The sequence below is a fragment of the Mobula hypostoma genome, chromosome 13, assembly GCF_963921235.1.
Source record: "Mobula hypostoma chromosome 13, sMobHyp1.1, whole genome shotgun sequence".
NCBI classification, from domain to species: domain Eukaryota; kingdom Metazoa; phylum Chordata; class Chondrichthyes; order Myliobatiformes; family Myliobatidae; genus Mobula; species Mobula hypostoma.
In genome coordinates, this window is record NC_086109.1 from 5,927,351 (window position 1) to 5,953,147 (window position 25,797).

Consider the following 25,797-nt stretch of genomic DNA (forward strand, 5'->3'; position numbering starts at 1 on the left):
CCTAATAGACCTCTATCAGGTCACCCTTCAATCTCCTCTGTTCCAGAGAATAAAGTCCAAGTCTATGTACCCACTCCTTGTAACTCAGGCACCCAAGTCCAGGCAGTATCCCAGTAGATCTTTCCTGCGTTATTTTTAGTTTAATAACATCTTTCCTATAACAAGGTGACCAAAACCATACACAATACTCCAAAATCACCCTCACCAACATCTTAAATAACTACATAATATAGTTAAATATTATTACGATGTAGAAAAGTTGCTTGCCAGCTGCATCACAGGCAAATAGGTTCAGACAACAGAGAATATACAGTAAATTGAGCATTAACTATTTATATATGATTATATTTGCTCATGAAAGATCTCAGGGAACTACTTAAAACACCATGCCTTGGTAAAGTCCGTCTCAAAGCCAATGTTGTTGGAAGAGACGCATTGTCTCTTGTGGGATGGTGCCGTGCACAAATTGGCCTCTTTCACTCCTCATATCCCAACAGGTCATCCTATATGTTAACACCCAGGAACTGCCCCCACCACCCAGGTCATGCTCTCTTCTCGCTGCTGCCATTGGGCAGAAGGTACAGGAGCCTCAGGCCCCACACCAACAGGTTTGAGACCCTTCAACCATCAGGCTGTTGAACCAACATGGATAACCTTTGACTAATTCTACAACCTATAGACTCATTTTCAAGGACTCAACAAATTGTTCTTAGTATTAGTTACTTATTTATTATTATTATTTTTGTATTTGCACAGTGTGTCTTCTTTTGCACATTAGCTATTTGTCAATCTTTGTGTGTAAGTTCTTCACTGATTTTATATATGGTATCTTTGTTTACTGTGTGTACCTGCAGGAAAATGAATGTCATAGTGACACAAATATATCTCGATAAAGTACAAAGTAGTTTTTTTTATTAAAGTACATATACGTCACGATATACAACCTTGAGATTCATTTTTTTATGACCATACTCAACAAATCTATAGAATAGTAATCAGAACAGAATCAATGAAAGACCGCACCAACTGGGGCGTTCAACCGAAGAGCAGAAGACAACAAACTGTGCAAATACAAAACAAAGAAACAATAATATAAATAAATAAGCAATAAATATCAAGAACGTGAGATGAAGAGTCCTTGGCAGTCAGCCCATTAGTTGTGGGAACGTTTCAATGATGGGGCAAGTGAAGTTGACTGAAGTTATCCTCTTTGGTTCAAGAGCCTGATAACTGAGGGGTAATAACTGCTCCTGAACCAGGTGGTGCAAGTCCTGAGGCTCTTGTACCTTCTTCCTGATGGTAGCAGTGAGAAAAGAACATGGTAGGGGACCCTAATGATGGATGTCGTTTTCCTTCAACGGTGTTTCATGTAGACATGCTCAACGGTTGGAACAGCTTTACCCATGACAGACTGGGTCGCACCCACTACTTTTTGTAGGATTTCCTGTTCAAAGGCATTGGCTTTCCATACCAGGCTGTGAAGCTGCCAGTGAATATACTTTCCACTAGACGTCTATATAAGTTTGTCAAAGTTTTAGATGTCATGCCGGATCTCTGCCACCTCCTAAGGAACCGGAGGGACTGCCACACTTTCCTCGTAATTGCACCTGTGCTGGACCCAGGTCAGATCCTGGCACGTGGCCAAGTGGTTAAGGCGTGGACTAGTGATCTGAAGGTCGTGAGTTCGAGCCTCAGCTGAGGCAGCGTGTTGTGCCCTTGAGCAAGGCACTTAACCACACATTGCTCCTGCACGTTTATAGCCCAGAGGCGGTGGTTGCTGCAGTATGGACAAGGCAAGACAAGATCCTCTGAAACAATATCACCTAAGAATTTAAAGTTGCTAATCCTCTCCACCTCTGATCCTCGATGAGGACCGGCTCATGGACCTCCGGTTTACTTTACCCAAAACCTATAATCAGCTCCTTGGTCTTGCTGACTTTGAGTGAGAGGTTATTGTTGTGGCACCACTCAGCCAGATTTTCAATCTCCCTTCTATATGCTAATTCATCACCACCTTCATCAGCCAATATGACATTCGAGCCGTGCTTAGCCACACGATCATAAGCGGAAGGTGTCTAGAGTGGGGGTTAAGCACACAGCAATGTGGTGCACCTGTGCTAATGGAGACTGAGGAGGAGATATTGCTGCCAACCTGAACCAACTGGTGTTTGCAAGTGAGGAAATCAAGGAGGTATCGGGTAATAAATTTACTTTGAACGTTAAAGCTGCTGACTCCCTACTGGCGATCCCCCAATACAGAATGGTGCAAGCTCGCCTACCTTTCGCATCCTGCAGTCAACCATCCGGTCCTTAGTTTTACCGATGCCGAGCGAGAGGTTCTTGTTGCAGCACCACTCAACCAGGTGACCAATCTCGCACCTGTACGCTGTCTCCTCACACCCTACCTTAATCCTACCTGTACCATAATGATAAGCCCCTGTCTGTGCTAGAGGAGGGGTCCCACCTGACCATGACAAGGAAAGCAGCAAGGGAGAAAAAAAATTTAAGGTGAATAGAAGATGAAGAAAGATGCTATAGATTAACCAGAAGTTTGAGCTCAGGATGTTTAAACCTTACTACCAATTCGTGAACAGCAGAGCAGCGCTCACTCTTGTAAGATTGCGGGCTACCTGTCCCTGGGCCGCACAAGGCTCCAGGCTCGCAGATCGATCATAATGCTCCACTCCTGTCAAAGAGACAAGTGTAACAAAGGTTATCCTGAAGTAATGTTGCAGCGCGATAAAACACAGGCCAGATCACACCCGGAATACTGTGTTCTGTTCTGGCCGCCTCATTATAGGAAGGATGTGGAAGTTCTAGAGATGGTGTACAGGTCATATACGAAGACGCTGCCTGGTATGTCTCATGAGGAAAGTTTGAGTGAACTAGGGCTTTTCTTTTTGGAACGAAGGAGGATTGGGGGGCCGTGACTTAATGGACACGTACAAGATGATAGGAGGTATCGTGATGAGACCAAGATGGCGGTAAGGAGTTCAGTAGTCTCACGTCCTGGGGAAGAAGCTGATTTCCATGCTAACCATCCTTTTCCTAATGCCACAGTATCTCCTGCCTGATAGTAAGGAGTCAAAGAGTTTGTTGGAAGGACGAGAGGGATCATTGATAATGCTAAGGGGCCCTGCACACACAGCGCTCCTGATAAATATCTCAAATGGGTGGAAGAGAGACCCCGATGATCTGCTCAACAGTCCTCACAATCCTTCATAGGGTCTTGACAGGCTGCAACTTTTTCCCAGGGCGGAAATAGTTTATACAAGGGGACATAATTTTAAGGTGGCTACAGAAGTGGATAAGGGAATGTCAGAGGTATTCTTTTTTACATAGAGAGTTGTAGGTGCGTGGAATGCACTGCCAGAGGCAGGTACATTGGGGATGATTAAGAAACTCTGGGATAAGCACACAGATGAAAGAAAAATGGGGGGCTATCAATGGGCTGTGTAGGAGGGAAGGGTGAGATTAATCGTGGAGTAAGCTTATACAGGCCAGCACAGCGTTGTGGGCCGCACACCCTGCGTTCTGCTGTATGGTTCGATGTTCTGAAACAGCGGCCTTGCCAAGGTGCTCACACCCCAAAGGCGGCTGGAAGGTGTCGGAAAACAAGCAAGTGGCAGCATTACGTATGGTCAGATCCCAATTGCATCAGCACCAGGTTCTGCCAGGTTCAGGTGTTGTCTCTCTGGTTTCGACTGAAAAACCCACAAAAGGAGATGCTCAGAATGACTGCTGATTACTCATTCCTGTTCCGCAGAACAATGCTGACTGATTTGTGAGCACCACACTGCCTTGCAAAGTTGAAGAGTGAAAAATGCTTTCTCATTTTCTTCTCCGAATTGGCGTCAGCAAGGAGCTCACATTTATGCTGCCTCACCTCAACTCAGTTCATCTCAGATAAGAACATCGCACTCTAACATTGACGCACAAGCTTCACCCTAAAAATTGAGTTATCTGATAACCCACACAATGCGGGCAGCACAAATTGCCTACCTTTCCAAATTCAAGCAGAAAGACTTTGTCCCCTCTGCATCACAACAGTCTCTCAGGAACAAAAGTTGACATGGTTTTATAGGTCCCTTAGTGGCGGATGTGGAAACCGCACCAATGCCCAGGAACGGTAAAGTCTACAGAAAGTTGGCAGAAATAGCTTTGTCCATCACATGCATACCGTCCCCACCACTGGAGTGCTGCCACAAGAAAGCAGCGTCCATCTTCAAGGATCCCCACCATCCTGGTGATGCTCCTTTCTCCCTATGACTATCAGGCAGGAAGTACAGATACCTTAGGTCCCATACCACTGGGTTCAGGAACAATTATCACACTCTTGAACCAAAAGGGGCAACTTCACTCACCCCATTGTTGAAATGTTCCCACAACCAATGGACTCAATTTCAATGAATCTCATGTTCTCAATATTTATTGCTTATTAATTTATAGTATCGGTTCTTCTTTTGCATTTGCACAGTACCTGTCTTCCGTACCTGTTTGAATGCCCGGGATAGGTGGTCCTTCACTCATTCTGATATTGATATTATTCTTTAGATTTGTTGAGTACACCCATAAGAAGATGATTCTCACAGTTGTATATAGTGGCATACACATACTTTGATAATAAATTTATGTTGGACTTTGAACTGACTTCACAACCTATAGCAGCACACATAAAATGCTGGTGAACGCAGCAGGCCAGGTAGCATCTCTAGGAAGAGGTACAGTCAACGTTTCAGGCCGAGACCCTTCATCAGGACTGACTGAAAGAAGAGCTAGTAAGAAATTTGAAAGTGGGAGGGGGAGGGGGAGGGGGAGATCCAAAGTGATGGGAGAAGACAGGAGGGGGAGGGATGGAGCCAAGAGCTGGAAAGTTGATTGGCAAGAGGGATACAAGGCTGGAGAAGGGAGAGGATCATGGGACGAGAGGCCTAGGGAGAAAGAAAAGGGGAGGGGAGCACCAGAGGAAGATGGAGAGATTCACTTTCAAGGAATCTACAACTCATATTCTCAAATTATTAATTCACGTATTTATTATTCTTTAGGGTTTTTTGCATTTACGCATTTTGTCTTCTTTTGCACATTATTTGTTTGTCAGTCTTTTTTTAAAAATAGTTTTTCCATAAATTCTATTCTATTTCTTTGCAGAGGACTGTGGAAGACACCAGTAATATGCCAAAAATTCAAGAGTGTCAGGGGGCAGAAGTAAGTGTACTTTGCTTTTGCTAAGGAGAAGGTGCATTGGAAGCTAAAAGGTCTGAACGTAGATAAGTCAGCTAGACCAGATGGACTTCTCTCCCTAACCTTTGATGCCCTTACTAATCAAGAACCTATCAACCTCCACTTTAAGTAAACAGACATCCCACCCTGCAAAAACTCATTTCAGGGAGGTAGCACCCCCGCCCCCGCCCCGCCCCCCCAGGTCGATCTCCAAGGGTGTATGTAATACCTTGTTTAGTGATTTTGTTTAATCTGTAAACCAAGTTGGGTATATGCCGCAAAGTGACATTAAAATATGTACATATATTATATTATATTATCATGTTATTCCTTTACAACTTTAAGCAAGTCTACAGGGAGTTTGGCCTCATCACATAGGACATCAATAGCGTAGCTCCTTGGCAGCTAGCCAGCTAGTTTAAATCAGGGGTCCCCAACCTTTTCTGTACTGCGGACTGATTTAATATTGACAATATTCTTGCTGACCGGCCGTCCCGGGGTGGGGGGGGGGGGCGGTGTTAAACGCGACCGGAATATAGGTGATAGGTCAACTATAAGTCACATGCAAATGGCTAATACACTCAATTTTGTTTCTAAAGGGGTTTATCTAACGAATTTAATATTAAACACACAGCGCATATTTTCCTCACATGAATGTAGTGATAAGTCAATTATAACAGTGGTCCCAAACCACTGAAGAATGCAGCGGTACAGCGGTAGCCAGAACGCACTCAGCACATCTTTAAGAAAAAAGCCGAAATAAACATGCTAATTGATTAGGTGCCGCCGGGCACGTAACTGTCGGCCCAGATCAGAGGCGATTGCCGATGAGCCACTATCGATATGCGGGAAACTCTTGGAACTTCCGGGAGAGGTGGGATGTCGGAGTAAACCCGATGACTCGGCCTCCACTGCCGTCCATGGCAACGAATTCCACAGATTCACCACCCTCTGGCTAAAGAAATTCCTCCTCATCTCTGTTCAAAATGGATGTCCCTCTGTTCTGAGGCTGTGCCCTCTGGTCCTAAACTCAACTACTATAGGAAACATCCTAACAACATCCACTCTATCTGGGATTTCAATATTCAATAAGGTCCAATTAGATCTCCTCTTATTGTTCTAAACTCCAGTGAGTACAGGCCCAGAGCTTCAAACGCCCCTGTCATTCCCACTACTATTGTCTTGAGCCATCTCTGGACCTTTTCCCCCTTTCCAATGCAGCACGTCCTTTCTTAGATATATATATATATGCATCCGTTAGTCTCATGAGACCATGGATTTGCACCTTGGAAGGTTTCCAGGGTGCAGCCCTGGGCAAGGTTGTATGGAAGACCAGCAGTTGCCCATGATGCAAGTCTCCCCTCTCCATGCCACTGACGTTGTCCAAGGGAAGGGCATTAGGACCCATACAGCTTGGCACCAGTGTTGTCGCAGAGCAATGTGTGGTAAAGTGCCTTGCTCAAGGACACACACGCTGCCTCACCCAAGGCTCGAACTAGCGACCTTTGAATCACTAGACGAACACCTTAACCAGTTGGCCACACGCCAACACGGGGGCTCAAAACTGTTCACAATACTCCAAGCTGAGCCTGACCAATGCCTTATAAAGCCTCAGTATCACATCCTAGTCCTCTTGATAATACTAGTTCAAAGTAAATTTATTATCAAAATACATATATTTCAAAGTTCACGAAATTGGCCCTTATAAATATCATCCAAGATTCTGATCTAAACTAGTCGCATTGCCTACATTTGGCCATATCCCTCTGAATCTTTCCCATCCTCTGTCCAAGTGCTTTTTAGATGTTGTTAATGTACCAGCCTCAAAGATTTCCTCTGGCAGCTCAGTCCATACACGGAACATCCTCTGCATGAACAAGTTGCCCCTCAGGTTCCTATTAAATCTCTCCCCTCTCATCTTCAACTTGTGCCCCAGTTCTTAATTCCCCAGGCCTGGGAAAAGGACTTTGTGCTTTTACCCAATCTAAACCTCTATACAATACCTCCTTGAATTAGCCATTTCCGCCCTGGGAAAGTCTCTGGTTGTCCACTTGATCTGTGTCATTTTATTGTCTTGTACAACTGCAACAAGTCATCTCTCATCCTCCTTTGCTCCAGAGGGAAAAGCCCTAATTCACTCAAATTCTTTCCTCATGAGCCATGCTCTCTAATCCAGGTAGTATCCTGGTAAGTCTCCTCTGCACCCCCTCTAAAGCTTCCACGTCCTTCTTATAATGAGGCAACCAGAAATTAACAATATTCTAAGTGTGCTCTGACCAGAGTTTTATAGAGCTGCAACATTACCTCAGGGCTTTTGAACTCAATTCCCCCAATTAATAAAGGGTCTTGATGAAAGGTCTCAGCTCGTAACATCAACTGTTTACTCTTTTCCTGAGATGCTGCCTGGCCTTCTGAGTTCCTCCAGCATTTTGCATGTGTTGCTCTGGACTTCCAGCGTCTGCAGAATTTCTCGTGTTTGCAACACAACATATGTCTTCTTAGCAACCCTATCAATGCTGAGGATTCTACGGACGTGGACCCCAATATCCCCCTGTTGTTCCACACTGCTAAAAATCATACCACTAACCCTGAATTTTGCCTACTACTTTGCATTTCATCATGCCAGCCAGTAGGCCAGGAGGGTCAATGGGAATAATCCAAGACGTTCTGAAGAACCAGTATTCAATGCTCAAGGTACGAGGATACCGATTTCAAAACTTTGTGCAACAGGATTCACGTTCCACAAAAGGATAATTGATATATAGAAAAGCCAGCAAGCGACAAGCTTAGTTCATCCAAACCTTGGGGACGGAGCAGAAGAGAAACAGTTGCGTCAGAGACGAAATTATGAGTCAAATTATCAAGAAGCTCAGATCTATGACAGAGTTGGTGCTTTATGGCCAGTGAGTAAACCTAACATTCGGAGATGAGATAATGTCACTAAATGAGAACAGTCAGCAGGTTTATGCTTCGAGGCAAAGTCTTTCCTCGGCAGAGGGAGAGAAAACAGGCAGGTTTTGTTGTGGAGAGGGTGGTAGACAGATGAAGACCTGATCTCCTTACCTGCCCATCACCTCCCTCTGGTGCTCCTCACAAAAGTTGGTTTCCAGGTGCAGCAGGCTTTTAAGAAGGCAAAAGCGATGTTGGCCTTCATTGCTAGAGGGATTGAATTTAAGAGCAAGGAGGTTATGTTGCAACTGTAGAGGGTACTGGTGAGGCCGCACCTGGAGTACTGCGTGCAGTTCTGGTCTCCTTACTTGAGGAAGAGTACACTGGCTTTGGAGGCAGTGCAGAGAAGGCTCACCAGGTTGATTCCATAGCTGAGGGGGTTAAACATAGAAACATAGAAAATAGGTGTAGGAGTGGGCCATTCGGCCCTTCGAGCCTGCACCGCCATTCAGTATGATCATGGCTGATCATCCATCTCAGAACCCTGTACCTGCCTTCTCTCCATACCCCCTGATCCCTTTAGCCACAAGGGCCATATCTAGCTCCCTCTTAAATATAGCCAATGAACTGGCCTCAACAGTTTCCTGTGGCAGAGAATTCCACAGATTCACCACTCTCTGTGTGAAGAAGTTTTTCCTCATCTCAGTCCTAAAAGGCTTCCCCTCTATCCTCAAACTGTGACCCCTCGTTCTGGACTTCCCCAACATTGGGAACAATCTTCCTGCATCTAGCCTGTCCAATCCCTTTAGAATTTTATACGTTTCAATAAGATCCCCCCTCAATCTTCTAAATTCCAGCGAGTATAAGCCTAGTCAATCCAGTCTTTCATCATATAAAAGTCCTGCCATCCCAGGAATCAATCTGGTGAACCTTCTTTGTACTCCCTCTATGGCAAGAATGTCTTTCGTCAGACTAGGGGACCAAAACTGCACATAATACTCCAGGTGTGGTCTCACCAAGGCCTTGTACAACTGCAGTAGTACCTCCCTGCTCCTGTACTCGAATCCTCTCGCTATAAATGCCAACATGCCATTCGCCTTTTTCACCGCCTGCTGTACCTGCATGCCCACTTTCAATGACTGGTGTATAATGACACGCAGGTTTCATTGCACCTCCCCTTTTCCTAATTGGCTACCATTCAGATAATAATCTGTTTTCCTGTTTTTGCCACCAAAGTGGATAACCTCGCATTTATCCACATTAAATTGCATCTGCCATGAATTTGCCCACTCACCTAACCTAACCAAGTCACCCTACATCCTCTTAGCATCCTCCTCACAGCTAACACTGCCACCCAGCTTCGTGTCATCCGCAAACTTGGAGATTAGACTAAGAGGAGAGATTGAGTTGCCTGGGACTGTACTCGCTGGAATTCAGAAGAATGAGAGGAGATCTTATAGAAACATGAAATTATGAAAGGGATAGATAAGATAAAGGCAGGAAAGTTGTTTTCACTGATAGGTGAGACTAGTGTGATGGGATCCTGAATTAACCTTTATGAACTGTGCTTTTAAAAGAGAGAGAGAGAGAGAACGAACGAGTTGTTCAACACAAGCACCTTGTTATGAAGAGAGAGAGAGGCAAAGACTGTTTTGAGATAGTGTTATGGTTTCTCTGCAGCGTGTTTACACTTTTGCAAGGACACTGCCAGCTTCTGTGTTCTTACAGAGAGAGAAGGGAGGAGCTACAGGATGGACAGCTGGTGTTCAGCACAACAGTATTTAAACCAGCGTAATTGCTTGTTTCACAGGACACGCAGACGCACTAAGGTGTAGTGAAGTTACAACCATCCTGTTCAGGTGCCCACGAGTGTGGGACTGAGGATCGGTTCTGAGGGATCGATCTGTGATTATTGGTGCGTGAAAAAGCGACCTTGTGGAGTCTACTAGTGTGTCTAACCCTTGCATGGGTTGGTAGACTATCACTCGAAGACAGAGTTATTAACTTGGTCAAGTTTGGCTAACTTGAAAGTTTTGGAGGACAACGGGAAGAACAACGGCATCAGCTCACTGAAGAACTAAACACCTCTCTCTCTCTCCATCACTACTCAACTCAATACCACGAACTGAACTGAACTTTATTCATCATCGTAAGACTATATCCATTTACCCCTAGACTTGAAGAAGCTTGGTTTTTATATTTCCACAAGGAGTATATAAAATCATTGCTAACCTGTTTGATTTATCTGATTTTATATTATTGCATTGCATAGTTACTAATATATACCATTAGTTATTAGTAATATCAGACTCCAAAGGTGTTTTCCATTTCTGCTGGTTCTTTAACCCGTCATGGGGGAGGTGAAAAAATTGGGGCCTGCATCCGAAATTTGAACAAATTGTGTGGGGGCTTGTTTGAATTGATTGGGGAAAATCCCTTTTGATTTGGTTGTGTGGAATAACAGCAGAAATAGACGTTAGCGTTGAGAGGTTTCTGTTGGAACCAATCCCTGAAGCATTGGATGATGCTACGAGGGTTGTGCTGTTGGCAATTGCTCAAAAGTTAAAACTAAAGGTGACACTATAATGAGGGAAGCTCAGATACAGACAGTAATAGCCCAGCATTATGTAGCTAAGGGAAATTTTGAAGATGGGGTGTTAAGAGTTATTCGCTAAAGGTAAGGTACTTACTCAGGCTGAGGTTTAGCTTCAGTTGGCAAAATTAAAGATGGAGCATGAATTGCAATTAAAACAGTTCGAGGCTGATGAAGCAGAAAAGCAGAGGATCCATGAGGCTAGAAAGGCAAAAAGACAGAGAGAGTTCCAGAGGGAGGTGTGGCAGCTGGGAGGTCCAGTGTTGGACCCTGCTGATTTTTACAGCTGGAAAGGGCTTGTGTTGATTGGCGAATTTAAAAGTTGTGTCCCCTGTGATGTAAAGGCATACCTAGATGAAAAGGATGCCGCCACCCTGTGGGGGTCCGCTAAGAGAGCAGACAAAGTTGTTTTAACCCACGAGGTTGAGTTTACTCCAGATGAGAGTTTGCCAGAGAGTAGCTGGAAGGTTCAGACTGACCTTGAATTTGAAACTGGGACAAGTGATGAAACCCCAGAAGAGGCAGCTGTCCCAATTGCCTGTGTTCAGGTTGTTGAAGTGCCTGTGTTCAGGTTGTTGAGGTAGCTGTGGATTCACAGGGTACTGAACCTTGTGTTGAAACTCAGTTAAGGTCTGAGTTATCTGACTTGGTTGGAAAGGAATGCAGTTCACTTGTGTCAGATGGTCTTGGTTCAGTGAATAAGGGGTTAACCTTGGTACCAGTGGAAATAGAGGATTCTCAGTCACTTGTATTAGACAGTGTTGTAAAAGTTAGTGATGGGATGAAAATCGGTGAGGTAAATATTACTGAAGATATTGAGGAAAGTATTGTTTCTGGACTTTTGAATAAAGTACTTGTGAAGGTTGGATTGATTTTGCGACCTTTGACCCTGCTTGCAGGACAAGGGCCTACTAAAGATGAATGTGCCACTCCATTGAATTTTGTTTTAACATTTGGATGTAAACACCTTCAAGGTTATATACTTGCTTTTAACGATGATATTGTGGAGAAGGAAGATTGTTTTGGTTTTGAGAGGCCGTCTAAAGAAGTTACTATGGAGACAAATCGAGATAAAGGTTGTAGGAATAAAATAAATAGATTGTTTGGTATTTTTCACAATATACACATGGTTTTTGTAAGTCTGGTGATAGTGCTGATTTTAGTAAACATCGGGGAGAGCTTGACCTGTTCAAAGTAATGTTTATTCAGCAGTTCAGCTAACGACCAAAGCTGCTGCTAATGATCCACACAGAAGGTCTGTGATAGCAGAACCAGGGGGTTTAAATCATGATGACTTATAAGAGACTTTTCTACCTTCCCTATTCCAGCAGGATTTAGAGAGTAGTAAAGCTGATGAGAGTAAGGTATATGAGAAAGGTTTGTCCTTATCGAGGAAGGAATTTATAGAGGAACAGAAGCGAGATTCTGAAATTGTGGTTTTAAAGGAGACAGCTCTCACAGGAGAGGAGGTTCAGAGAGAGTCAGTAGGATACTACCTAAAAGATGGGGTGTTAATGAGGAAGTGGAGACGACCAGCCACAGTGCCTGCAAGTGAGGACTGGGCCATTGAACATCAAGTAGTGGTTCCAAAAGTTTACAGGGCTGAAATTTTAAACATGGCTCACAAGGTGCCTTTAGGTGGACATTTTGGAGTAAAGAAGACAGTGCACAGGATTATGTGGGAATTTTATTGGCCTAATGTGAGGAAGGATATTGTAAATTATTGCAGGACTTGCCATACCTGCCAGGTTGTGGGGAAATCTAATCAGGTTATTCAAGTAGCTCCACTTAAACCGATACCTGCTTTTGGTGAACCTTTCTCTAGGGTCATAGTGGATTGTGTTGGCCCATTGCCAAAGACTGCAGCTGGTCATCAGTACTTGTTAACAATTATGTGTGCTGCATCTAGGTTCCCTGAAGCCGTGCCTCTCAGAAACAACCGGGCCAAGACTGTGATAAAAGCACTCATCAAGTCTTCCACACTAGGAGGTCTGCCTAAAGAAATTCAAACTGACCAGGGTAATACCTTTACTTCGAGAACATTCCAACACATAGTTTCAGAGCTGGGAGCTAAGCACATTGTGTCATCTGCATATCACCCAGAGTCCGAGGGAGCCTTGGAACAGACCCACTCCACTCTTAAGACCAAGATTAAAACATATTGTGTGGAAAATGGAAAAAACTGGGATGAGGGGGTTCCCCTACTCTTATTTGCTGTTGGAGATTCGATTCAAAATCATTGGAGTGTAGTCTGTTTGAGCTTGTTTTCGGTCACAGGCCCAGAGGACCTTTGACCCTACTCAGAGAACTGTGGTCTGATTCAGAAATGTGTGTCAGTGTGCTTAATTATGTTTTGAAATTTCCAGAAAGGCTTAACAAAGCTTGTGACCTTGCAAAGGAGAGTTTGCAGAACGTTCAAATTAAAATGGAACATTGGTTTGATAGGATGGCACCTGTGAGTACTGTTATGAAAACAAATGGGGTTGTGGAATCTGGTAATGAGGTGCAAGATCATTTTAACAAGCTGCATATAGTATCAACAAGACTTGAGAATTCCATTATTTTGACAGACCTTACTGATAAAGTCTGTCATCGGGAGCCTGCACAGAGAAAACAAGTGAAAGAATTAATTAGCAGGCGTAAAGATTTATTTCCTGACGTTCCAAGACGGTACACAGCTGCAGTGCATGACGTCATTGTAAATTCAGCCCAGCCCATCAAACAGCATTCTTACAGAATGAACTTAGAGAAAAGCACAAATGGTTGAAGAAGAAACCCGATACATGCTAGCAACCGGTATTATTAGGCAATCTACCTCAGACTGGGCATCGCCCTGCGTTCTTGTGCCTAAACCGGACAGTAGCATGAGATTCTGTACTGACTACAGGAAAATCAGTGCAATAACCAAGACAGATGCTAATCCTATCCCGAGAGCGGATGACTGTATTGATAAAAGTGGGAAAGGCTAGGTACCTCACAAAAATCGACTTGCTGAAAGGATATTGGTGTGTTCCTTTGACCGAAAGGGCCAGAGAAATCTCAACGTTTGTCACACCTTCTGGGCTGTATGAATATAATGTTTTACCCTTCAGGATAAAAAATGCTCCAGGGACGTTTCACAGAATGATCAATTCTGTGATTAGAGGTTTAGAAAACACAGGGGCTTATATTGATGATCTGGTTGTATGGAATGACACAGGGGAAGAGCATATTGCAGCAGTAGAAAAACTGTTTGACAGACTTTCCAAGGCCAATCTTACTGTGAACCTCGCTAAAAGTGAGGTTATGCCACAGTTATATATCTGGGCTATGTAGTAGGCCAGGACCAACTGGCTCCAGTACAGGCCAAGGTTCAAGCTATCGTTGAGGTTCCCGTTCCAATGGGCAAGAAAGCGTTAAGAAGGTTTTTAGGAATGGTTGGGTATTATCGTAAGTTTTGTAAGAACTTCGCAGACATCTCTCATCCCCTAACAAAACTCCTAGGGAAGAGTGAAAGATTTGTATGGAGTGACCTTTGCCAGGAGGCATTTGAACGCCTGAAAACCATCCTGTGTTATCATCCTGTGCTCAAAGCACCTGATTTTTCAAAGCCATTTTCTATAGTGACAGACGCTGGTGATGAAGTTGCTGGGGCAGTACTGTTACAGAAGGGAGTGGACGACACTGAACACCCAGTAGCCTATTTCCCAAAGAAATTTAATGTGCACCAGAAAAATTATTCCACTGTTGAAAAAGAGTTGCTATCACTTATTCTGGCTTTACAACATTTTGAAGTCTATGTTTGTCCTGCCCAGAAACCACTTGTGGTTTACACGGACCGTAATCCATTGGTATTTCTAACTAAGATGAAGGATAAGAATAGAAGGTTATTAAATTGGAGTCTGCTATTGCAAGAATATGACCTGAAAATAAAACAGGTGAAAGGTACTGACAACATTATAGCTGATCGTTTATCCAGGTATTAAGTTAGAAACTGGACACTTTTTGCTCTGTTATCTGAGAATCATATATGTATTGTTTCAAACTTTGTAATTTACAGGTAAATGAAAAATTTTGATACATCATAATTTTTCCTAAAAGGAAGGGGGTGTGACAGGATCCTGAATTAACCCTTATGACTGTGCTTTTAAAAAGAGAGACAGAGTTGTTCAACACAAGCATCTTGTTATTAAGAGAGAGAGAGAGGCGAAGACTGCTTTGAGACAGTGTTATGGTTTCTCTGCAGCGTGTTTACACTTTTGCAAGGACACTGCCAGCTTCTGTGTTCTTACAGAGAGAGAAGGGAGGAGCTACATGATGGACAGCTGATGTTCAGCACAACAATATTTAAACCAGCGTAATTGCTTGTTTCACAGGACACGCAGACGCACTAAGGTGTGGTGAAGTTACAACCATCCTGTTCAGGTGCCCACGAGTGTGGGACCGAGGATCGGTTCTGAGGGATCGATCTGTGATTATTGGTGCGTGAAAAAGCGACCTTGTGGAGTCTACTAGTGTGTCTAACCCTTGCATGGGTTGGTAGACTATCACTTGAAGACGGTGTTATTAAGTTGGTCAAGCTTGGCTAACTTGGAAGTTTGGAGCACAATGGGAAGATCGATGGCATCAGCTCACCTGAAGAACTGAAGAACTAACCACCTCTCTCTCTCCATCACTACTCAACTCAATACCACAAACTGAACTGAACTTTACTCATCACCGTAAGACTGTATCTATTTACCCCTAGACTTGAAGAAGCTTGGTTTTTATATTTCCACATTTATATATATAAAACCATTGCTAACCTGTCTGATTTATCTGATTTTATATTACTATATTGCGTAGTTACTAATAAATACCATTAGTTTTTAGCAATACCAGACTCCAAAGGTGTTTTCCATTTCTGCTGGTTCTTTAACCTGTCATGGGGTACGTGACACTAGAACTAGGGGACATAGCCTCAAGATTCAGGGGAGTAGATTTAAGACGGAGATGAGGAGGAACTGCTTTTCCCAGAGGGTGATGAATCTGTGCAATTCTCTGCCCAATGAAGTAAACGAGGCTACATCAGAAAATATATTTAAGACAAGGTTGGATAGATTTTTGCATAGTAATAGAATTAAGGGTTTTAGGGAAAAGTCAGGTAGGTAGAGATGAGTCCATGGCCAGATCAGCCATGATTTTATTGAATGCCAGAGCAGGTTCAACGGGCCAGATGGCCTACTCCTGCTCCTATTTCTTATATTCCCCCTTTTCTTTCTTCCATGGCCTTCTGTCCTCTCGCTCCTTCTCCAGCCCTGTATCTCTTTCACAATCAACCTCCCTGCTCTTTACTTCACCTCTCCCTCTTCTGGTTTCACTTCATGTCTCTTTCTCCCCTCCCCCCATCTTCTAACTCTGACTCCTCATCTTTTTTATTCCAGTCCTGGTGAAGGATCTCGGCCCGAAACGTCGACTGTACTCTTTTCCATAGATGCTGCCTGGCCTGCCGAGTTCCTCCAGCATTTTGTGTGTGTGTTGCTAGGACAAGTGGAAGGCCTCCAAGTAAGGGAATCTAGGGCTGCAGTGGTGGACCTGCCATTTTTTGTAGCATTGTGGCTGAAAGGTTTCAGAGTTGCAACATCTGTCTGCCACCCTCTCCACAACAAAACCAGCCTATTTTTTTTCTTTTTTCTTTTTTCATTCTCATTCTCTCTCTCTCTCTCTCTTCCTCTCTCATGAGAGGACCACAACCTAGTAGGATCACATGCCACAAACAGGTCAAAGGGTAGAGGGCAGACTAAGAGTGGTCCACTGGTCCTCCAGGTTCAGGGGTTCAGCTCAGAGCTAACAACCCTAACTGGTCAAACAAAACTGTTATGGAAACAACACTGAAGAATCCTTCAATATCTGTGACAACGGATATTCCTGTGTCTCCACCCGGGACTTGCATGACTGAGAGAAAGCTACTGACACGATGAAGGAAGCCATGATCGCCACCAGAGACGGAGGACCTTCATTGCTGCCCTAAACACCCAGCAGCGTAACAGGCAAAAGAAAGAGACATACAAAGGAAAGAAGGTAGAGAATTCAAAGACACCTCCAAGGAAAGTAACCTTTTCAGTATAGATTGGACTCCCCACAATGACATTTCTGTCTGTGAGCTCCTGCGCTGTTCTAACGAAGCCCAACACAAACCTGAAGAACAACTCATCTGTCTGGGCATATTGCAGACACAGAGACTTACAACACTACAGCACAGAAGCAGGCTCTTCAGCCCATCTAGACCATGCTGAACTCGTCCCACCAATCTGCACCCAGACCATGGCCCTCCATACTCTTCCATTCAAATACTTACTCAAATTTCTTTTTAAGTGTTGAAATCAAACCCAAGCCCATCACTTCTGCTGGAAGCTCGTTTCACACTTGCTTCACCTTCTGAGTGAAGAAGCCCCCCATCAGATTATTAAAAGCTTAATGCTGCCTCGTTATAGCCATTTCCACCCTGGGAGAAAGTTGCCAGCTGTCCACTCTAATTACACCTGTTATCAACTTGCACACTTCATACCAAGTCACCTCTCATCCGCCTTCACTCCAAAGACCAAAGCGCTCGTTCAATCAACGCTTCCTCATAGGATCTGCTCTCTAATCCAGGCAGCATCCTGGTAAATCTTCACTGCATTCTCTCTAAAGCTTCCACATCCTTCCTACTGTCTCCAAAACACTCACCCACCGAGATGGGCCAAATGCAGGTGGATGGGACTACTGTAGATGGGCATTTCGGCCAGCACGGACAAGATGAGCCAGTGAGACTGTGTGATTTTGCTCCCCTTCACCGGGCAGCAGTACGGTAGTACAAAGCATCAGTGTGCAGGGACTCACCATTCCATGACGATAAGAAGGCACTTCCTCCCCTGGTACAAGTTCTCGTAGACGTCCACAATGCGGACTATGTGATTGCAGCCGGACGCTCGGCAGTGGAGATCCATCTCCCGCCGGGCCTTCGAACAGTCCTGCAGCATCTGAGGAGAGAGGAGGAGGAGGTAGTGTTAAACTCAGGAGAAGGGCTCCACACCGGGTACAGGAAGGCAGCACGCTGCAGGCACAAGGGAGGCAGATAGACAGGTGGTGTTGGGACAATTCATATTGGAACAAAGTAGGCTGAATGGGGATAGGACACCACTTTATTAGGAAGACCTGTACACCTGCTTATTAATGCAAACATCTAATCAGCCAATCATGAGGCAGCAACTCAATGTATAAAGGCATGTCAAGAGGTTCAATTGTTGTTCAGACCAAACATCAGAATGGGGGAAGGAATATGATCTAAGTGAGCTTGACCATGGAATGACTGTTGCTGCCAGACAGGGTGGTTTGAGTATCTCAGAAACTGCTGATCTCCCGGGATTTTCACACGCACAACAGTCTCCAGGGTTTACAGAGAATGGTGCGGAAAAACGAAAAAAAAAATCCAGTGAGTAGCAGTTCTGAGGGCAAAAACACCGCGTTAATGAGAGAGGTCAGAGGACAATGGCCAGACTGATTCAAGCTGACAAGAAGGTGACAGTAACTCAAATAACCACGTGTTACAACAATGATGAGCAGAACAGCATCTCTGAATGCACAACACGTGGAATCTTGAAGTGGATGGGCTACAGGAGCAGAAGGCCACGAACGTGGACTCAGTGGTCACTTTGTTAGGTGCAGGAGGCATGTAAAATCATGAAGCACAGAGACGGAGCAGACGGACAGAGCCATTAGACCGCAAGATATAGGAGAAGAATGGGGCCATCTGGCCCATTAGACCAGGGGTTCCCAACCTGGGGTCTATGGACCCTTCAGTTAATGGTAGGGGTCCATGGCATAAAGGTGGCTGGGAACCCCTGCATTAGACCAATGCTACTGACTGAAAGCAACAGACAGAAGGTGAGGTGATTGCCACACATTTTAATTCACATCCCATTCCCATTCTGATATGTCTATCCACAGCCTCCTCTACTGTAAAGATGAAGCCACACTCAGGTTGGAGGAACAACACCTTATATTCCGTCTGGGTAGCCTCCAACCTGATGGCATGAACATTGACTCCTCTAACTTCCGCTAATGCCCCATCTCCCCCTCGTACCCCATCCGTTATTTATTTATATACACACATTCTTTCTCTCTCTCTCCTTTTTCTCCCTCTGTCCCTCTGACTATACCCCTTGCCTGTCCTCTGGGTTCCCCCCACCCCCTGTCTTTCTCCCTGGGCCTCCTGTCCCATGATCCTCTCATACCCCTTTTACCAATCACCTGTCCAGCTCTTGGCTCCATCCCTCCCTCTCCTGTCTTCTCCTATCATTTCGGATCTCCCCCTCCCACTCCCACTTTCAAATCTCTTACTAACTCTTCTTTCAGTTAGTCCTGACGAAGGGTCTCGGCCCGAAACGTTGACTGTACCTCTTCCTAGAGATGCTGCCTGGCCTGCTGCGTTCACCAGCAACTTTGACGTGTATTGCTTGAATTTCCAGCATCTGCAGAATTCCTCGTGTTTACTACACACTCAGTGGTTTGGACATGGAATATGGATTAGCTTTATCTGGGACATACACAGTGAAATGAGTCGCTCTGCATCAATGACCAGCACGGTTGAAGGATGTGCTGGCAGCAGCCTGCAAATGTCACCACGTTTCTGAAGCCGACGTAGCATGCCCACAACTCACGGCCCTTGACCGCTACGACTTTGGAACGTGGAAGTAAACCGGAGCACCCAGAGGAAAGCCACATACACCTTGCGTGTTTGATGATTATTGTTGGGGGGGGGGGGTGTTTCTTTAAGCAGGTTCTATGGTGTTTCTATGATTTGTGATGACAAATCTCAAGGTTGTATACTGTATACACACTTTGATAATAAACGTACTCCTAACTCTGAACATGTGAAATTTACGACCAACTTGAGGAGCAGATACAGATTCGAATGTCGTGTTCAAAAGTGAGCCAGGTAACACATCTGAATGTAATGAATGTAAAGTGGTACAGGGCTCTGGGAAGAGAGAGAGCGACTGATAGCCCTTCCATTGGAGGCCTGAGGTCTGCAAGTCTCTGAGACTACTGAAGGCTGGAGACCCGGAGGTGGCCTATCCTGGAGTTGAGGCCTTTATGTGTGTGTGAATGGATGGGTGGGAGGAAGGGGAACTGCATTTTGAGCAAGTCAAACCGATGAGGCATTATTATTGACTCTGAGCTAAATTTCAAATCACATATTAACCACACGATTAAAACTGCGTTCTTTCATTTAAGGAACATTGAAAAGAGTTTAAACGCAAACAACAGGAATTCTGCAGATGCTGGAAATTCAAGCAACATACATCAATGTTGCTGGTGAACGCAGCAGGCCAGGCAGCATCTATAGGAAGAGGCGCAGTCGACGTTTCAGGCCGAGACCCTTCGTCAGGACTAACTGAAGGAAGAGTGAGTAAGGGATTTGAAAGCTGGAGGGGGAGGGGGAGATCCAAAATGATAGGAGAAGACAGGAGGGGGAGGGATAGAGCCAAGAGCTGGACAGGTGATTGGCAAAAGGGATACTTGAGGATCATGGGACAGGAGGTCCGGGAAGAAAGACAAGGGGGGGGTGTGACCCAGAGGATGGGCAAGAGGTATATTCAGAGGGACAGAGGGAGAAAAAGGAGAGTGAGAGAAAGAATGTGTGCATAAAAATGAGTAACAGATGGGGTATGCGGTGGGGGGGGGGGGGCGGCCTTAGCGGAAGTTAGAGAAGTCGATGTTCATGCCATCAGGTTGGAGGCTACCCAGATGGAATATAAGGTGTTCATCTCAAGATGCAGAAAAATTGAAAACACGCTTTCGTTTACAGCCAATTAGACTACAGTAATGCAACCTTTTCAGGACTGCCCAAGACAGATACAAATCGGACGCAACTTGTTCAAGATGCAAGAATCTTAACCCAAAAAGAAAGTCTGAGCACATTTCACTGGTACTGGCATCATTACACTGGCTGCCCATGTCCTTTAGGATTAATTCTAAAAGAATTTTACGGCTCTGAATGATCTCACTCCTCCATATACTTTTGAGTGTCTATGCTCTTGCATCCCTAATTGTAATCTTAGATCCACGAACACTGGTTACAATCCTTAATCTGGTATTGGGTGTTAATGAAGCATTTCACTGCATGCTTCGATGTACGTGTGATAAATTAACAAATCTGAATCACACAATTTGTCCAACCTTTTGAAGAAATTATGCAATATATTTTTCTGAAATTGTATTTCTTTTTAAAAGGCTTTCGCCACATCCTTACATATAATTATCTGTTAGGATTATAGAGACACAGTACAGGCTTAATGGGCCAAATGGTATCCTTCCCTGCTGTAACCATTCTGTGATTTTGTTCCAATGAAGGTAGGTGAGCAGGTGAGATTCTTTCACCAGGGCGATTGAGAATGATCATTCAGGAAGACACACACAAACACACAGAGCAGAGATCCTGGAGTACTTCACATTTCAACTTTCCTGTTTTTATTTTAGATTTCACGTTAGTCAACACGTGCAGAAATTTCAACACGCAGGAACCCACGTTAGAACAGCTCACTTGGCCAAACCACAGAGGCACCATTCAGAGTCAGCTGACAGAAGTTCCAGGTTTTGAAGAGAATGGAATTTCATGAGTGACTGTTTGACAGAGCCACAGCAACAAACTGTCTCAATTCACAGCACTGCAAAGGTGGAGGAAATTTGGCACTTGTCGCACGCACAGTCGACAGCATCCTGACTGGTTGCATCACGGCCTGGTATGGAAACACCAATGCCCAGGAATGAAAAAGCCTACAAAAAGTGGTAGACACACACAGTCCATCACGGTCCAAAGCCTTCCCCACCACTGAGCACATCTACAAGAAGCACTAAAACAAGAAAGCAGCTTCCATCATCGAAGACCTCCACCAGCTAGGACATGCTCTTTTCTCGCTGCTGCCACCAGGCAGGAAATAGCGGAGCCTCAGGACTCACACCACCGGGTTCGACGTTGTCGTTAGGTCGCATCTGGAATTTCCAGTTGGCAGACGATTTCCCTCCACGCCGCTCTGTCCCGACACTTGTCCACAACATGCCTAGTCTTGTCCAGCTTGGTCCAATCCTTGATGTGATCCAGCCACGTTGTTCTTTGCCTTCCTCTTCCTTTCTTTCCCTCCACCTTTCCATATAGCAAGACCGACAAGATGTCATCTCTCCGTGTAACGTGTCTACAATAAGCAACTTTTAACTTCATAGTCTTCTCCAGCAATATCCGTGGTCTATCAACTTCAGACAAAACCCTCTCATTTGAAACTTTCTCTACCCAGCTGATCTTCAACATTCGTCAATAGCACCACATTTCAAAAGCATTAATTCGCTTCATGTCATCCTTCTTCAGGGTCCATGTTTTTGATCCATACCTCAGTACTGACCATACGTAACGCTCGAGGAAGCGGATTCTGCTTTGGATGTCTACCTTCCGATTGCATAGTAGATCTTTTAGCTTCATGAACTGGGTCTTAGCCATACTTATTCTCCTTCTGATCTCAACTCACATCTCCCGTCATCTGTCAGACAACTGCCAAGATATTCAGACTTTCGCACCTGGTCCATGTCTTGTCCATTCACTTGTAACGATACCATCATGAATGAGTCTTTAGTGTTTGTTTTGCTTACTACCATCAATTTTGTTTTCTTAGGGTTGATTTTAAGTCCGTAGTCAAGGCTTTTCTCATTCACTTTATTCAGCATAATTTGCAGTTCGCTTTTGCTGTCAGCTAACAACACGGTGTCATCCGCATACCTGATGTTATCCACCTTCCAGCCTCCGATTGGAATACCTGTCTCCTGATGGTCACATTCCTGAAAAATCCATCCTCCGTAGAGGTTGAACAAATCCCGCGAGCCAACACAGCCTTGCCTTACACCTCGTTTAATACATGCCCATGGTGATAGCTCATTTTCTACCCTGACCGCTGCTTTCTGTTTCCAATACAAGTTCCTTATTATCTGCACATTCTCCCATCCCAGATCGTACTTGTTCAGCACCTCTATTACTTTCTCACGTCTTACTTTATCAAAAACCTTTTCATAGTCAATAAAGGATAAGTAGATGGTCTTTTGTGCCTCAATGCATCTCTCCATGATGTTTCTCATCGCAAGTACTCCTTCCCTTGTTCCTGAGCCTTTACGAAAACCAAACTGCATTTCTCCAATTTCATCGCTGATTGTACCTTTCATTCTGCCGAACACTACTTTCAACAGTAGCTTGACGCAGTGAGACATTATGCTTGTCGTCCTGTGTTCATTACATTTTATCGTCCTTGGCTTTTTTGGTAAGGCGATAAATACAGATTTCAGAAAGTCCTCCGGAAGATTTCCTGTTGTCTAACATCACTAAAAGGTTCGTTTTTCCCTTCGGACCAAGTGATTTCAGAATTTCAGTGGAAATCTTATCTTCACCGGCCGCCTTTCTGACTTTTAGACTCTGAATCGCACTTTCCATTTCTGACATCGATATTTTAGGTTGATTAGTCATTTGGTTTAATTCTGGTAAATCCTCAATCCTGCTACCTTCAAATAATTCTGAGATGTACTCAACCCATTTGTCCATGATCTCTTCTTTCTCATAGCATGGATTACCACTACCGTCTTCAATACACCCAGCTGATGGCACGGTCCTCTTTAATTTCGTCATATTCTTTACCTTTTGGTGAAAGCCTCTATAATCATGACTTTGTTCATACTGCTCAATTTCTTCGCACTGTTCATTCATCCAATTCTCTTTCGCTTCCTTGCATTTTCTTTGAATCAAGCGGTGTAGGGCTTTGTATCGTTCATTATCCCAATGTTTTACCTTTCTTCTTTCTTCAGTTAACTTTCTCAACTCATTGGTGAACCAAGGGTATTGTCTTTTGCTCTTTTTCCGAAAACCCAAAGTCTTTTCCGCAACTTCTATCACTGTTGTTTTAAACTCCTCCCAGATGTTCTCCACTGCCATGTTGCTACCCTCGTCACCTAAGACTGAAAATCTATTCTCCGTTTCGACCAATTATTCGATCTTTTTTGCTTCATCCGTAATGAGTAAATCAAAGTCTATCTTATTTGATGGTTTGGCCTTTCTCATCTTCGTTGAACGCACACTCATGTCCAATACCACAGGGCTGTGATCTGTATAACAGTCACTACCAGGGTACATTTTCACCTGCTTCACTCCATTCCTGAACCGATTGGGTACTAAAATATAGTCAATTTGGTTTTTTACTGAACCATCAGGACTGCTCCACATGTACAGTCCCCGTTTTGGCAGATGGAGTGAAGGTGCTCGACGAAGAGGTCCCCTAGTTTATGTCGGGTCCCGGCACGGCAGCCGCCGTGCTACGGGTGAAGCAGAAGCTCGGCACTGAGGCTGCAGAGGCCCCACCTATACCTGGGAGACCCTGTTCCGGGTTCAGGAACAGTTACTACCCCTTCAACCACCAGGCTCCCGAACCAGCGCGGATAACTTCACTCAACTCAATGCTGAACCGGTTCCACAACTTCTGGATTCACCTTCAAGGACTCTGCATCTCATAAGCTGAGTATTATTTACTTTTTGCATGGTGCACAGTTTGTTTTCTTTTGCACATTGGTTGTTTATCAAACTTTGTTTATGTGCAGTTATTCATTGATTCGGTTGTACGACGCTGTTCTGCTTTGAATGCCCACGAGAAAATGAATCCCAGGGTAGCACACGGTGACATATACACACTTTGACAATAAAATGACTTTGAACTTGGAGCACAAGTGGAGAGCGAAGACTTCGCAATCAAAGCAACCTCTGCTGTGGCAGCAGTCTGAAGTGACAACCAGCTCACGATGCTCAGCAAAGGAGGCAAGACAGTGGTCTAGGTTTAACACCCAAACCACTAAGGTGTTGATTCTGTCTGAATGGCACTCTGCCTGATCTTGATAAGGGGACATTTGGTTTGCATCTGAACCAAAGTTCCCAAACAACAAACTCGCAACTTCAAAATTGTGTCAGTCGCCTCCTCCTTTTCTGCCTCGTGTGTTTGCGGTCTGCCCATCAGAGAATTAGTCCATCAGTTGGGCGCGTTCTACAGCAGGTCAGTGTGCCAGTTACACAGTGCACAGCAGTCATTTCCAAAGCTTCACCACTCAAACCCTGAGACTCCTGCAAGCCCAAGAAAAAAACCCTGCAGATGCTGGGACCTTTAACTAAAAGGAGAAGGTGCTGCGACGGTTTAGCAGGTACAGCAGCATCTACAGAAGGAGAGAAAAACAGCCCGCCCCCCATTCTGATGAAAAGTCATTGAGCTAAAAGGTTAACTCGTTTCTGACATTAACTCTAAAGATCATGCCTGACTTGCTGATTGTTTCAAGCACAATCTGCTTTAACCAGAGAAAAAAAACTAGAAGGGAGGGGGCGTGACACCAGTGAGCTTTTCGAATCTGGAGACGCACTCAGTGGCCACTTTATTAGGTACACCTGTCCACCTGCTTGTTAACGCAAGTACCTAATCAGCCAATCACACGGCAGCAACTCAATGCATAAAAGCATGCAGACATGGTCAGGAGGTTCAGCTCTTGTTGTTTAGAACAAACATCAGACTGGGGAAGAAATGATATTGAAGTGACTTGGACCATGGAATGATTGTTGGTGCCACACAGGGTGGTTTGAGTATCTCAGAAACTGCTCATCTCCTAGGATTTTCATGAACAGGGGTCTCAACCTTTTTTATGTCACAGACCAATACCACTACACAAGGGGTCTGTGGTCCCCAGGTTGGCAACCTGTGCTCTAGACTTTACACAGAATGGTGCAAGAAACAAAAAACATCCAGTGAGCTGTTCGGTGGGCAAAAGCACCCAGTGGCTGCTTTACTCGGTGTGGGAGGTAGCTAATAGAGAGTTCCCGGTCCTCTCAGGGTTCGTTAAGGATGAACAATAAATGCTGGCCTCACCAGGGGCAGCTGGTAATGGAACTGGTTTATTATTGACAAATTGTCTAGCATACTATTCATACCAATCAAATAGTTACAGCACGATGAACCAAGCAATACAGTAACAATGCTGAAGAAAGTGTAAAAGCTACTGAGAAAATGCAGTGCAGGTAAATGATAAACTGC

General features: G+C 44.5%; 1 protein-coding gene across 1 annotated transcript in view; it reads right to left on the minus strand.

Moving 5' to 3' along the window:
• LOC134355386 (MAP kinase-activated protein kinase 2) overlaps positions 1 to 25,797 on the minus strand; it is a 234,005-nt gene that overhangs the window by 78,137 nt on the left and 130,071 nt on the right. Inside the window, exon 2 of the mRNA XM_063065184.1 lies at positions 17,543 to 17,682. Within this exon, the coding sequence (XP_062921254.1) occupies positions 17,543 to 17,682 (140 nt within the window). The remainder of the gene's footprint in view (positions 1 to 17,542; positions 17,683 to 25,797) is intronic.